Raw genomic sequence first — 14,177 nt, forward strand, 5'->3', positions numbered from 1 at the left:
TGACCCCTGAGGTCTGGGAGGAAGCACTGAGCCCTGCCATCCATTACCGCACCCCAGCCCGTTAGGGAGGCGTCTGTCAAAGCGGATTTCCAGCGACATGATGCTCCCAGCACGGGGCCTTGGGACAGAAACCAAGCTTTTTTCCACATATATAGGGAATGAAGGCATCTGCGCGTAACCCTGATAATGCGAAAGGGTTCACACTCAGGGAAACCCCTTGGTTTTCAACCACCACTGCAGGGCCCTCATGTACAGCAGGCCGAATGGAATGACATTGGACACTGCTGCCATGAACCCTAACACTCTCTCAAAATGTTTTACAGTGATGGCTTGGCCTAGCTTTATCCTGGTCACCATGGCCAGGATGGAATCGATCTGTGCAGGAGACAATTCTGCCCGCATTGTGACCGAGTCCCACACCACTCCCAGGAACATGGTTCTCTGGGCTGTTGCCAACACGCTTTTTTTCGTGTTGAGTCTCAACCCCAGGCTCTGGATGTGGGCAAAGACGACATCTCGATGGCGACCTGCCAGCTCTTGTGACTGGGGCATAATAAGCAAGTCGTCCTCAGATTTGATCGGACTCACGATGATGGGAATAGTGAGCATCTTGAACCTGAATCTCCTCAGAGACCGATTCAAATGCCTTAGATCTAAATTTGGCACAACCCTCCATCCTTCTTGAGAACTATGAAGTAGCTGCTGTAGAACCCGGACTCCCTGTCCGGCGGAGGAACACGCTCTATGGCCTCCTTTACCAGCAGGGAGTTTACTTCCTGTTCTAATACCCGACCCTGCACTGGGTCAACTGCAGTCCAGACCAAATTGTAATTTTGGTGGGTGGAATCAAACTGCAGCCTGTAACCCTTCTCAGGACCCAAGGAGAAATATTTGACAGGTCTTACAATGCTTTGAAATATTCTACTAAGGGAACCAGCCTCTCAAGACTGATTTTGGGTAGTAATTAAGATTCATTCTCGATCCCCTGAAGTCGCTCTCCGGCAGGGTTTGGTCGAAACGATTCTCCATGTGCGGACGCGAGCGCTGCCTGGCCGCAAGCCTGTGGGGCAGACAGAGGAACGTGCGTTCGCCTGGAAACCAATGTGTCCCGAAGCGCACGACGCTGGATACAAACATTTCCTGAGGGCTCCGCGGAGGAGCTATTCTTGGTCGTCCCTCCACAGGGGGATAGCCCTGCTATTTTGCCCCCCAGTGTGTAGCTACAGTAAATTTGAGCGAGTGGCTCGTATGACCTTGTGTGATTGAATGGAGGCGGGGCTAATTTGCATATTAATGGTTCTGTTCAGGCTATACTAAATGAAGCAAGGGTGTAGAGTTACATTCAAGCTATTTAAGGCATGAGGAAAAAATATTCACAGGAAAAAAAAACGTTTAAATGTGTATTTTTGTTGATCAAAGATGAGTTTTAAATGATATAAGTATTGACTACATGGGTGAAAAAAAAATTAAACTGGAACTTCCACTGGATATCTACTAAAGTAGCAATCCATCTTATCCCAAAACCTGTAAATACTACAGAATAAACATTATAGCAAAGGTGTAAAAATAAAAGAATTTGATCCAGATGCTTCATAATTTTTCCTGAATTTATTTACATTTTTCTCTTTTTTTTCAAAATTGTGAAAATTATATCATATGGATACTATTTTGTGGGATTCTGCTACAGAGTTTCCCTGATGTTTGCTCTGTAAGAAAATGGCTTGTGTAAGCACAGATCAGCAGTAAATGAAATCAGCAGTATAATGAGCTGAATCTCTCATGACTCATTAACTTCAGAGACCTTGTTAAAAGGCTTTACAGCACATTAAAAAAGATATGAGTAAAGATTCACACCATATGTTGTCTCTATTGACTTTTCTGCTTGAATGATGGGGTTCCTTTAATGAAACCTGACCCGAGCACAAAGTGACTTCTGTTTATGTAATGACCTCGTGGAGTACAGCAGCAGGCAGGGCTAAACTTACTACCAGACAGTTTTCTAAGTGTCTCCCTTTGAGATCCACCCAGACGTCTCCCTACAATGGACCTTAAGCGAAATGTCTTTTATGCATATATAGTTCTGTACTGTAACTAAATATAAGCTGCATTGTGGGAATTAAAGACTTCAGGAATAACGAAAATGGACAGTATTACCACAGTGAGTCAGACAAATGGAGACTCAAAACAGGAGAAAAGTGATGATGCTGAGTCAACGTCAAGTTCACAGGTTGTTTGTGGAGGGTGTCGAAAGAAACTTCGGAGTTTGTTACCAGTGAATTATAAAGAAGAAATTGTAGAGCTGCTAAAACTGGCTGGACCAGTGGTAAGTTTGAAAAGTGTGAATTGATTTATGAAGGATTTTAAACTTTGCTTATAGCAATCATGACCAAATATCGAAATGATTTTATTCAATGTTGATTGACAATAGAAAAAGAAAAATGGACACCATTAATTTTGTAGAGAACATGAACACATGAATATGAATCATTAAAATAAACTATATTTTCTGGTTGACGGGGGATATTTGACCTTTAATTATTGACACACTTTCTGAGACTATGAGAAACAGGGAAATATCTAGTTGAATGCCTCTTTCTATGTTTAGTTTTGCAGAATAATCTAAACTAATTAATTGTCAACTTCTTAGTTCTTTAGTCAGAATTGCCTCAAGAATATTGTACATGACAAATCCAATATACAATATTGTAGCTTTAACTGAAAAAAGTGGAAATGTCTTGTGGCTTTTATCGGATACTGAAAACGTTTCCCGTTTTTTGCAGTTTATATCTCAGCTGATGATCTTTCTGATCAGCTTCATCAGCACTGTGTTCTGTGGACACTTGGGGAAAACTGAACTGGCCGGTGTGGCTCTGGCTATTGCTGTGAGTTCACAAAATAACTTAATTATAGCGGCATTATTTAAAACACCCATCACCTTTATAACTATGTCCTTTTTGCTCACAGGTTATTAATGTGTCTGGAATCTCCATCGGATCTGGATTGGCGTCTGCGTGCGATACACTCATCTCTCAGGTATGATAGTCAATGTTCAGTAATGTGAGTGTCATTTGTGCTCAGGTGTCATTTGAAGTGAATTGTGTCCTGCAGACGTTTGGGGGTAACAATCTGAAGCGGGTGGGTGTGATACTGCAGAGAGGGATTCTCATCCTCCTGTTGGCCTGTTTCCCCTGCTGGGCGCTTCTCATCAACACAGAGCCGATCCTTCTGGCTGTCCGGCAGAGTCCCAGTGTGGCCAGGTCTGACACATTCAACACACATTAAGTTATGGTTCTGTTTAGCTTACTTCTGATATCTGCTGATAAAATCTGTTGTCAATATATTGTGAATGCAAGTGAGCATACAAGTAAATGATGTAAGTATTGTGATATAACATGATGTCATATAATTTGGACATGTGGCAGTCACATGGACCTAAAGCCAGTGTCTGTGGAGTTCCTTTAACTGCCCCCCCCTTTCTCTCTCTCTCTCTCTCTCTCTCTCTCTCTCTCTCTCTCTCTCTCTCTCTCTCTCTCTCTCTCTCTCTCTCTCTCTCTCTCTCTCTCTCTCTCTCTCTCTCTCTCTCAACAGTCTGTCACAACTCTATGTAAAAATATTCATGCCTGCCTTGCCTGTGAGTGACACATTAAACATGAAATGTATTCACTGTCTGTAACTATAAGTAACTATACAGTAAAAATAACTATTATAGGTACTAACTTTAAAAAAATATTTTTTTCAGGCTGCCTTTATGTATCAGCTGCAGGCAAGGTATCTTCAAAATCAGGTAAACTCAAGCAGTGTATCTCCATTATTATTTTGCCTGAGATTATCGTTCATAAATAGGATTTACAAGGGTCTGTTTTTGATTGTATATTTGTTTAGGGTATTATTTGGCCTCAGGTCATCACAGGAGTAGCAGGGAACATCCTCAACGCTTTAATAAACTACATCTTCCTTCATCTTCTAGATCTTGGTGTGGCGTAAGAACCTGTCTAGATTCTGTTTATCACATTTCATAGGATCTTATGTTGTGTCCCAAATAACATACTATACACTTTGCACTTATACTATGCACAATGTACTCTGTACACAAAAATGCAATTTTGCCATCTAGCTTTGGAGTCTGATAGTCACAATGTAAGGAAAACTGTGACAGTTCGGATCGGTCTGAAAACACTACTTGCACTATTTCTACTACAAAATGGAATAAAGTGCATAAGTATGCAAATTGGGACACACCTTTAGTTTTTTGTATTTTTTTTAAGAACCCAAGGCTTAAAAATAATTAAAGGTCCAAATGACGCCATGAATTTATTCTTTCTTACTAACAGTGGATCTGCTGCTGCAAACACCATTTCCCAGTATTCATTGGCTGTGTTTCTCTATGTCTACATCCGCTGGAAGGGCCTACATGAAGCCACCTGGGATGGTGAGTGTCTATCTACGTCAACGCCAGAACCCTTGGTTTTCAAGAGAGTGTACGGTTTATATTCTGAGACACAAAGACTTGTGCAATAACAAAATTACATTAAAACCTTTAAACATTCAAGGAATGTCTGGTAAATGTATTTTAACTGAAGTCTTTTCACTAAAAGCTATTTCTTAGATGATTCAAAAGATTATTGCATAATTTAAAATTGGATATGGATGTTGCTTGAATATTTAAATGTTACTATGATTTAATATTTTTGATTCCTTGAATTACACAACTTTTCTTTATTTGAAAATTGTTTTGGCATTGTATACTTATTTAAAAGATGATTACATCACTCACAGGAGCAATATGTAACAGTTTTATGTCCTGGTGCACAGCTTGCTGTTTTCTTTATTAATATGTGACCAGAAAGTAGTTTAATATGTGACTCTTTAAGATAGTGTAGAGGAGAGCTCACTGAAATGTTTAGATGAGTCATGATTACTTTTGCATAGATACTCATTATTGAAACTGTCATATCTTCTTGCCGATCTCCATCTCTGTCTCACATTAGGCTGGTCTCGTGACTGTCTGCAGGAATGGGGCGCCTTCATTCGCTTGGCTTTTCCCAGCATGCTCATGCTTTGTGTGGAGTGGTGGACATATGAGATTGGTGGATTCCTGGCGGGTTTGCAAACTTCCTGTGCTTTTATGTAATTCAATTTGTCTTGTGGCATGAATTATATTTGTGATCTTCATGTATTGTATTTTATCATTGTAGGCCTCATCAGTGAGGCTGAACTGGGAGCCCAGTCTGTTGTGTATGAGCTGGCCACTATTGCATATATGGTAGGTTTACAAGGGTCATTCAGTCTAACTTGTAACAAATACAAAACTGTACACTTGTTCTGGTTTCAGGATCTTCTCAGACCCAGCAGCACCAGCTGTTTTCTGGTCAACAGGTCAAGATATTACCATTACATTCATACAAAAGATAAACTGAAATTGGAACTTGTTGACAGAACTGTGTAACTAATGTTACATTTCTATTATTCTACATTCATTACTTAGTCTCATTTTCCATTAGTAAATAGTCTTTTGTTATCCTCTGCACGGGTGGTGAAAACCAAATCACACATTGTAACTAAACACATCAGCCTTTTATTTCCAAATACATTTTCTAAAACAACTCACTCTAATATATATATATATATATATATATATATATATATATATATATATATATACATTCAACAAATACTCAAAGTAATATATCTTGATAGTAGTAATCTTGCATATTTATATATGAAGAACTTGCACAGGAATGCAGCTGTGTGGTTCACTTTTTTTTAAGTGAAACTAAGCAGCCACAGCCTTAATCCATCCCATAATTGAGATTATTAAATGTAGTCATGGAAATAACTGAAATGCATGTAAAGTTTTCATAGTAAGTGTGACCAAAAAAAAAAAAACTCTGAAATAACAGAGTAAAACAGTAATAACAAAAGCAAAATGGCTCCAGGAACAACAAAATCTGTGATAAATTATATTTGAATCCTTTGGTTAAAGTAGACCAATTAGCTTGAGCACAAGTCATTGTTTTCTCTTTGTCTTTCAGTTCCCACTGGGATTTGCAGTGGCAGCCAGTGTGAGGGTGGGAAATGCTCTTGGAGCTGGAAACACGGAACAAGCCAAGCTATCCGCCAAAGTGTCTTTAATCTGTGGACGTATGTGATCTATTCATCAACAGCTTTGCTATAAAATGCCTAATAGCTTCTAAGAATATCTGCATGCATTATTAATTATAATAATCTCACTTATGACTATGTTTTATTATCATTGTAAAGTTAAGTGTGATTTGGTTTCCCTGGTGTGTTTTTTCTAGTACTTGTTTCTTGTGTGGTTGCAACCATTACTGGGAGTACCAAAGATGTTATTGGATACATATTTACCACGGAAGAGTAAGTACCTACAAAGTAGATCTACTTTGCTTAAAAGCAATATAACATTTTAGATTGGGTATTTGGTATCTACAAAGATTCACTTATCGAATGGGAGAAACTTCAACGTACAGTAGCAGCTCTAGTAAAGAATAAAAATAAAATAGTTAAATAAACATTAATTGCATCATAATAACATTGGTTCATGTAAACATGGATGTTGAAACTTTAAAATCATTTACATCTGATCTGTGTACTGAACTCTCTCTCTCACACAGGGAAATTGTGTCCAGAGTATCAGAGGTCATGATCATGTATGGCTTCTTTCATCTATTTGATGCCATTGCGGTAAGAGTTTTTATTTTTTACTATTATCTGCATTAGGAAAAAAAAGATTTCCAGTACAAATATCGGATCGCCTGTAAATATACATATACTCTGAGAAGTAAAATTGCATAAACTTGATTCCAGATACCAATACCTATAACCCCACTGGTATATTGATTTTCTCTTGTTTTAAGCATAAATCTAATGATATTTTGTGAAGGTTTTTTATATTTTGGTGAAAAGCAAAACAAAAATATTTTTTATTCCTTTTTAACAAAAAGTCTTTTTGATTTCATGAATTACGCAACTTTTCTTTATTTGAAAATTGTTTTGGCGTTGTATACTTATTTAAAAGATGATTCCATCACTCACAGGAGCAGTTTTATTTCCTGGTGCAAAGCATGCTGCTTTCTTTATTAATATGTGACCAGAAAGTAGTTTACTATGTGACTCTTTAAGATAGTGTAGAGGAGAGTTCACTGATATTTTTAGATGAGCCATGGTTAATTTTATAACAATTTAACAAAAAGTCTTGAATAGTTTAAATAAACTGAGAGGGATAAAAAAAAGTGTGTGGTGATATTTTAATGTCTGTGAGGTGCTTTCAGTCTTTCAGAATACTTCAGATATTGTGAATGTCTGTCAATGTCCTTTTGATAATAGTCAAATTAAGGTTTGTTTTTCTGTCTGAAGGCTATTACAGGTGGCATTGTCAGAGGTGCAGGAAAGCAGCTGCTCGGTGCTCTTTGTAACATTGTGGGATATTATTTTGTGGGATTACCAATAGGAGTGTCACTGATGTTTGCTCTCAGCATGGGCATAGTTGGTAGGTGACTTGCAAACATGTGGTGAAATGGAAATTCTCAGCAGCTTTGCTGAAATAACCAAAAATACTTTATTAACCCTCTGATGCTACTCTGCTAAAATTTACTAAAATACTAAAAAAAAAATTTACTTTTACTTTTCTACTTTTTTTTACTAAAAGGTAGAAAAGTGAAATCGTGTTTTACCACCCCTTTAATTGTATATTTTATAAGACCACGTAGCCTTTTCGAATCATGTCAATTTTTCTGTGTTCACTTGGCAAGTTCCACAAAATTCTTTACTCTTCCAAGGAAGTAAAAAAAATACTTTTGTGAAATTTGCTAGTGTGAAATGTTGCTGTCTGAGCATAAACAGCATCTGCAAAGTTACAATGCTCAAAGTTCAAAGCAAAGGGATATATTTGCTTTTAAAGAAAAGGACTACAACATCAGCAACAATCCATCAACTAACCATTCAGAGACGTCCTGTTGCATTCTACATGTTGTCACTTCTTGAGTCTGTCCATCTTTGTCTGACTCTGTTTTAACATTAAAGGCAGAACAGTTTCTGTCATTTTAGTGTGTCTGCATGAGGTAATCGCAGCTGCTAACACACAAGATCTCTTGAAATCCCGTCCTCTGAGGCAGCTCATTTGCATTTAAAGGGCCAGGCATAAAACGGTGCGTTTTTGCTAATCCTCAAAAATGTCAACTTTTTTATCTTGTGAAAAGGGCATTTTACCACCCCTTAAAAAAATTCTCTGTAAACAAAAATTTACATACACATACACAGGAAAAAAAGTTACATACACAACCTTTATACAGTATCTCAGAAAAGTGAGTACATCCCTCACATTTCAGAAAACATTTTAGTATATCTTCTCAAGGGACAATACTATAGAAATAAAACTTGGATATATTTTAGAGTAGTCAATGTGCTGCTTGTATATCAGTGTACACTCACCTAAAGGATTATTAGGAACACCATACTAATAGTGTGTTTGACCACCTTTCGCCTTCAGAACTGCCTTAATTCTACGTGGCATTGATTCAACAAGGTGCTGAAAGCATTCTTTAGAAATGTTGGCCCATATTGATAGGATAGCATCTTGCAGTTGATGGAGATTTGTGGGATGCACATACAGGGCATGAAGCTCCCGTTCCACCACATCCCAAAGTTGCTTTATTGGGTTGAGATCTGGTGGCTGTGGGGGCCATTTTAGTACAGTGAACTCATTGTCATGTTCAAGAAACCAATTTGAAATGATTTGAGCTTTGTGACATGGTGCATTATCCTGCTGGAAGTAGCCATCAGAGGATGGGTACATGGTAGCCATAAAGGGATGGACATGGTCAGAAACAATGCTCAGGTAGGCCGTGGCATTTAAACCATACCAATTGGCACTAAGGGACCTAAAGTGTGCCAAGAAATCATCCCCCACACCATTACACCACCACCACCAGGCTGCAAAGTGGTAACAGGGCATGATGGATCCATGTTCTCATTCTGTTTACGCCAAATTCTGACTCTACCATCTGAATGTCTCAACAGAAATCGAGACTCATCAGACCAGGCAACAATTTTCCAGTCTTCAACTGTCCAATTTTGGTGAGCGCTTGCTAATTGTAGCCTCTTTTTCCTATTTGTAGTGGAGATGAGTGGTACCCGTGGGGTCTTCTGCTGTTGTAGCCCATCCGCCTCAAGGTTGTGCGTGTTGTGGCTTTACAAATGTTTTGCTGCATACCTCGGTTGTAACGAGTGGTTATTTCAGTCAAAGTTGTTCTTCTATCAGCTTGAATCAGTTGGCCCATTCTCCTCTGACCTCAAGCATCAACAAGGCATTTTCGCCCACAGGACTGCCGCATGCTGGATGTTTTTCCCTTTTCACACCATTCTTTGTAAACCCTAGAAATGGTTATGCGTGAAAATCCCAGTAACTGAGCAGATTGTGAAATACTCAGACCGGCCCGTCTGGCACCAACAACCATGCAACGCTCAAAATTGCTTAAATCACCTTTCTTTCCCATACTGACATTCAGTTTGGAGTTCAGGATATTGTCTTGACCAGGACCACACCCCTAAATGCATTGAAGCAACTGCCATGTGATTGGTTGATTAGATAATTACATTAATGAGAAATTGAACAGGTGTTCCTAATAATCCTTTGGGTGAGTGTATATGTACTGTCCTCTGAAAATAACTCAACATACAGTCATTATTGTCAAAATAACTGTCAACAAAAGTGAGTACACCCTAAGTGAACATGTCAAAACTGTGTCCAAAGTGTCAATATTTTGTATGAGTACCATTGTTATCTAGCACTGCCTTAATCCTCCTGGGCATGGTTTTTAATCAGAGCTGCACAGGTTGTTGCTGGGATCATTATGTAAGTAAGTCACTTTGGAATAAATCACAGCGTGCTTCATGATAAAAAAACTTGACTTTACAGTCCAGAAAATATAGGAAAATAGCAAATTATTTCACGGACCCCCTGGCACTTGAGAACTGCTGGTCTACACAGAAGAATGCCCTGTCTAGGCTCTTCCCTGTACGGGTTGTGTCGAGCCATTCGTTAGACTGGTTGTTTGATGAGAAAAAGATGAAATGTAGTTGCAATAAACGAGATAAGAATCTGCACATCAGTTGCAGCAGCGGAGGACTCTATTCTGCTGTGCGGAACCGAGGAAGGACTGATGATGGCACAGTTTGATCTTCGGCTGGCAAATCTGCGGAAATGGGCGTTTCATTCCCGCCCATGTGTAGAAATCCAATATTCAAGCTGTTTATTAATTTTTCAAGCTGAATTGTTTTTTGGGGAAAATGAAAAAAACAAAAAGGAACTGTCTTCTCATTTTTCTGCCCGTTTCTGAATGACCAAAAGATACACGGACCCAACACTGTCACCCTGTCAAATTTGGTGTTCTTGTCATGTACTGTAAGTGGCCACATCCAAACAACAAAACAAACAACATCCCGAACAAACAGGCCTTTTTTCGTTTCTGATTTAAAGTTTTTTGTTTGTTTTTTGGTTATCCGAAATAGAAAATGAAACAAATCCTTTTTAAAATTTCGCTCATCCCTTTTTGACACTGAAAAAGAGAAACACTTTGTAATTTAATTTTAATTTTTTCTTTTTTAATACCCGTTTCTGAAAGGAAAATCAAATGACCACGGACTGCGAACGACCGCTGCTTTTTCATTGGCCATGTAGGTTACGTTATTGTTCAGATGATTGGTTAATCTTAAAAAAATGTGTGTGTGATTCTGAATTTGTTTGAATTTCTAAATACATACATTTGCAATACCTTTCAAACAATCCATGTGTTTTTGATATTTTTCCAAACACAATATTTCTCTACTTGAGGCTTTTATATGTAGGTTAAATAAAATAAGCTACTTCTGTTTCAGTTTTTTGACAAAAAACTAAGGCTTCAGGTATCAGTGTTGTAATTGTTTGGCTGTAATAATATTACTGAAGTGTTTTTTATTTTTTTTAAGATTAAGAGGATCATGAAGAGGTCAGGGGGGCGTTTGTTCAAAAAAGGTTGAGAACCAATGCTCTAAAGCAATGCTGGCAACACTCATGCGTCTCTTTTTGAAGTCAGCTTCTGCACTGACGCACAGCATGAGAACTCGACTTCTTTGATTGACCCTGTTCCAAGCGGAAAACCTCTGAATGACCCTGGCCTGACCCCCGGCCTCAGGGTGTTACCATTCTTCTTATAGCCTAGGCCATCTTTGTGGAGAGCAACAATTCTAATTCTCAAATCCTTAGAGAGCCATGAAAATATTTGCCATGAGGTGCCATGTTGAACATCCAGTGGTCAGAATGAGAGAACTGTACTCAAAGCACAAATTTTAACTGCTCTAATACAAGATACACAAATTTATATGGTCCTGTCAAGCAAACAAAAACATGAACGTGATGAAAAGGACATGTGGCTTTGCATAAACCACGTACAGCTATTATCGCATCAGCTATTTTGAAAATAATATTTTATAATAATATACATCAGCTATTTTGACTATACAAGCAGCACATTGACTACTCTAAAATATATCCAAGTATTGTCCCTTGAGAAGATATACTAAAATGTTTGCTGAAATGTGAGGGGTGTACTCACTTTTGTGAGATACTGTAGGAGTACAAGTGTGACCCATTTGTGAGGAGCACCAGAGGGTTAAAACTCAAGTTCCCCAACTTAAGTCCATCAATCTCCTCACGTCTTTTCTCTCTGTTGTTAGGTCTATGGATTGGGTTTTTTGGGTGTGTCTTCCTACAGTCTTTGTTCTTCATCATCCTCATTTGCAAACTGGACTGGAAAAAGGCGACTCAAGAGGTTAGGCCATTTTTCCTCATCCATAGTCTATTTGTACAGATATTTATTTTAGTCTTTATCTTCTTATTTTCAGGCCTTGATCAGAGCAGGTGTTCAAACCCCTGAGACCAAAGATGAATCTTATGCTATGGAAAATAAGGGCTGCACAGAAGGTACCTTCTCTCTGTGGTATATGATGACCTTAATGATGAACAAAAAACATGTTTCTTTCATCATGAATTTTCCCTTATGTTGATCAATTATTGAACAGATGTGCCAGAAGAGTCCCAGGACACTGAAGAAGGCCAGACAGATGCAAGCACAGATCTGGAAGGACTCAGTAAAGGAGGAGGAGGAATAACAGACGCTGGCACAAAGGTCACAGTTGGGGTGGTTTTGACCACCAAACAGCTGGTTGTTCGTCGTGGACTAGCGGTTTTCTTAATGCTGCTTATTCTAGCTGGAGGGATTGTGTTAAATGAGGTGCTCACTGGATTTCTCAGATGAGCATAATAAATACAGAGCTTTGTCTTCAATGCAAAAAAAATAAAAAAATTCCACCAGTGCCTACGCAAAGTTAATAATATTTTAGAGGTAGATGGTTGTTTTATTTATTTTTCTATGTATTTTTTCTTTCAAAGCAGCCTTTTTAAAGTTCTTACACATTGTACCACACTGGCGTTGTGAAAGTATTATTGAATTTCAAGAATAAAATAAGCAACAAGCAGTAACGGTTACTTGACATGTATTTTTTATTTATTGTCAGTATTGCGGTTGTTAGTGGAAGCTCGTTTCTGCCACGGAATTAAAAATAAAAAAGATAATTGTGACGTTACATCATAATTGCGAGTTTGCATCTCACAATTCTATCTTTATGTATCACAGTTGTGAGATAATAAAGCAATTATGAGTCTGAGGAAAAGTCTGAACTGTGAGATATAAGTTGGCAAAAAAGTCTGAATTTTATTTATTTATTTACATTGGTAATGTAAGCTTCCCATGAAAATATTAATTTCAGGATAAATGTGTGCAAATTATGTGCAAATAGTTAAGGTACCGTCGCATTAGCACAATTTCTGTGAAATGTTGCAGACAAAAAAGTCCATGTCTATTGCAATAGTGTAGCGATATATGAAGCACAGCTCACACAGAAGTCACTTTTAAACCAAGCACGTTTTTTTGGCCAATGCTACAAATTAATAATTAATTAATAATAATAATTTGTTACATTTATATGGCGCTTTTTCTGGGACCTCAAAGCGCTTTACATAGGAGGGGGAATCTCCTCAACCACCACCAATGTGCAGCATCCACCTGGATGATCCGACGGCAGCCATATTGCGCCAGAACGCCCACCACACACTAGCTTACTGTTGGAGAGGAGACAGAGTGATGAAGCCAATCAAAATGTATTGGGATGATTAGGAGGCCATGATGGACAGAGGCCAAAGGGCAAATTTGGCCAGGATGCCGGGGTTACACCCATACTCTTTATCGAAGGACTTTGGGACTTTTGGGATTTTTTGTGACCGTAGAGAGTCAGGACCTCGGTTTAACGTCTCATCTGAAGGACGATGCTTTTTGACAGTATAGTGTCCCCGTATTCACGTGAGCAGCTTGAACCTGTTGCGAAAACGGCGTGGGGAAATCATACGCCTCCACACAAGAAATCCCTGATCATGTGAATTCCTATTGAAATAACTGGATTTCGCATTCGTAAATTTGCTGAGCAATGGTAAATGTGACAGCACTTAGCCTGTTTAGTTAGATTGCTTTGTGTTCACCATCACTGAAATTAAACTGTATGATCCCTTTTGTTGTTGTTTTTGTTGAAATAAATATTCTAAACTGAAGCTTCTTGTAAACTGATCATGGAAGAATCACACACCAGTTGTGTGGCATTTGATGCCATTACTGAGTTTTGTAGGTTTAAAATTAGATTTTGGAAAACAAATGAACATTAGTGATTTTGAAATGAACTTTTTTGTTTATCTTCATTCATCTTATGTTCCTTTGCTCTGTTCCCGCCTCTACTTGGTCGTCATGGTTTCTGTCATTATGAGGTTATGTGTATCAGCTGTGTATCGTTAATTACCTTATTTGTATTCACTATTTAAGTTTCTCCTTCACCGTCATTCAGTGTCTGGTCACGTCTTTGTGTATCATCTTGTTCGCCTGTCATTTGGACTATTGTCATCAAAGCTTTGTGTTGGAACCTCCCTCTTTATCTTCATCTGTTTACCTGCAACAACCTGTGACAGAAGCTTTATGGAAGTTAATAGTATCTGAGATTTCGAAGCCCAAAGTGCATCCATCCATCCATTATAAAAGTAATCCATACAGCTCCAGGGGGTTAATAAAGGCCTTCTGAAG

At 38.4% G+C, this 14,177-nt stretch overlaps 1 protein-coding gene across 1 annotated transcript; it reads left to right on the forward strand.

Moving 5' to 3' along the window:
- Positions 1-1,853: 1,853 nt before the first annotated feature.
- Positions 1,854-13,939, forward strand: LOC143701781 (multidrug and toxin extrusion protein 1). Its single transcript, XM_077195392.1, has 17 exons — positions 1,854-2,323; positions 2,781-2,882; positions 2,965-3,033; positions 3,109-3,257; positions 3,589-3,631; positions 3,740-3,784; positions 3,883-3,980; positions 4,332-4,429; positions 4,989-5,102; positions 5,196-5,263; positions 6,033-6,141; positions 6,300-6,375; positions 6,633-6,702; positions 7,375-7,507; positions 11,731-11,825; positions 11,899-11,977; positions 12,076-13,939. The coding sequence occupies exons 1-17, from the start codon at positions 2,141-2,143 to the stop codon at positions 12,309-12,311; spliced, it is 1,767 nt and encodes a 588-aa protein (XP_077051507.1). The 5' UTR covers positions 1,854-2,140; the 3' UTR covers positions 12,312-13,939.
- The last annotated feature ends 238 nt before the right edge of the window (positions 13,940-14,177 follow it).

This window comes from Siphateles boraxobius, unplaced genomic scaffold (genome assembly GCF_051911475.1).
Source record: "Siphateles boraxobius isolate OS27281-9 unplaced genomic scaffold, OSU_SipBor_1 11, whole genome shotgun sequence".
NCBI lineage: Eukaryota > Metazoa > Chordata > Actinopteri > Cypriniformes > Leuciscidae > Siphateles > Siphateles boraxobius.

Coding starts and splice junctions, on each gene's coding strand:
- LOC143701781 (XM_077195392.1), top strand. CDS start 2,141: ATGGACAGTATTACCACAGTGAGTCAGACAAATGGAGACTCAAAACAG. Junction 3,785..3,882: donor CAAGGTATCTTCAAAATCAG/GTAAACTCAAGC, acceptor ATATTTGTTTAG/GGTATTATTTGGCCTCAGGT. Junction 6,703..7,374: donor ATCTATTTGATGCCATTGCG/GTAAGAGTTTTT, acceptor TTCTGTCTGAAG/GCTATTACAGGTGGCATTGT.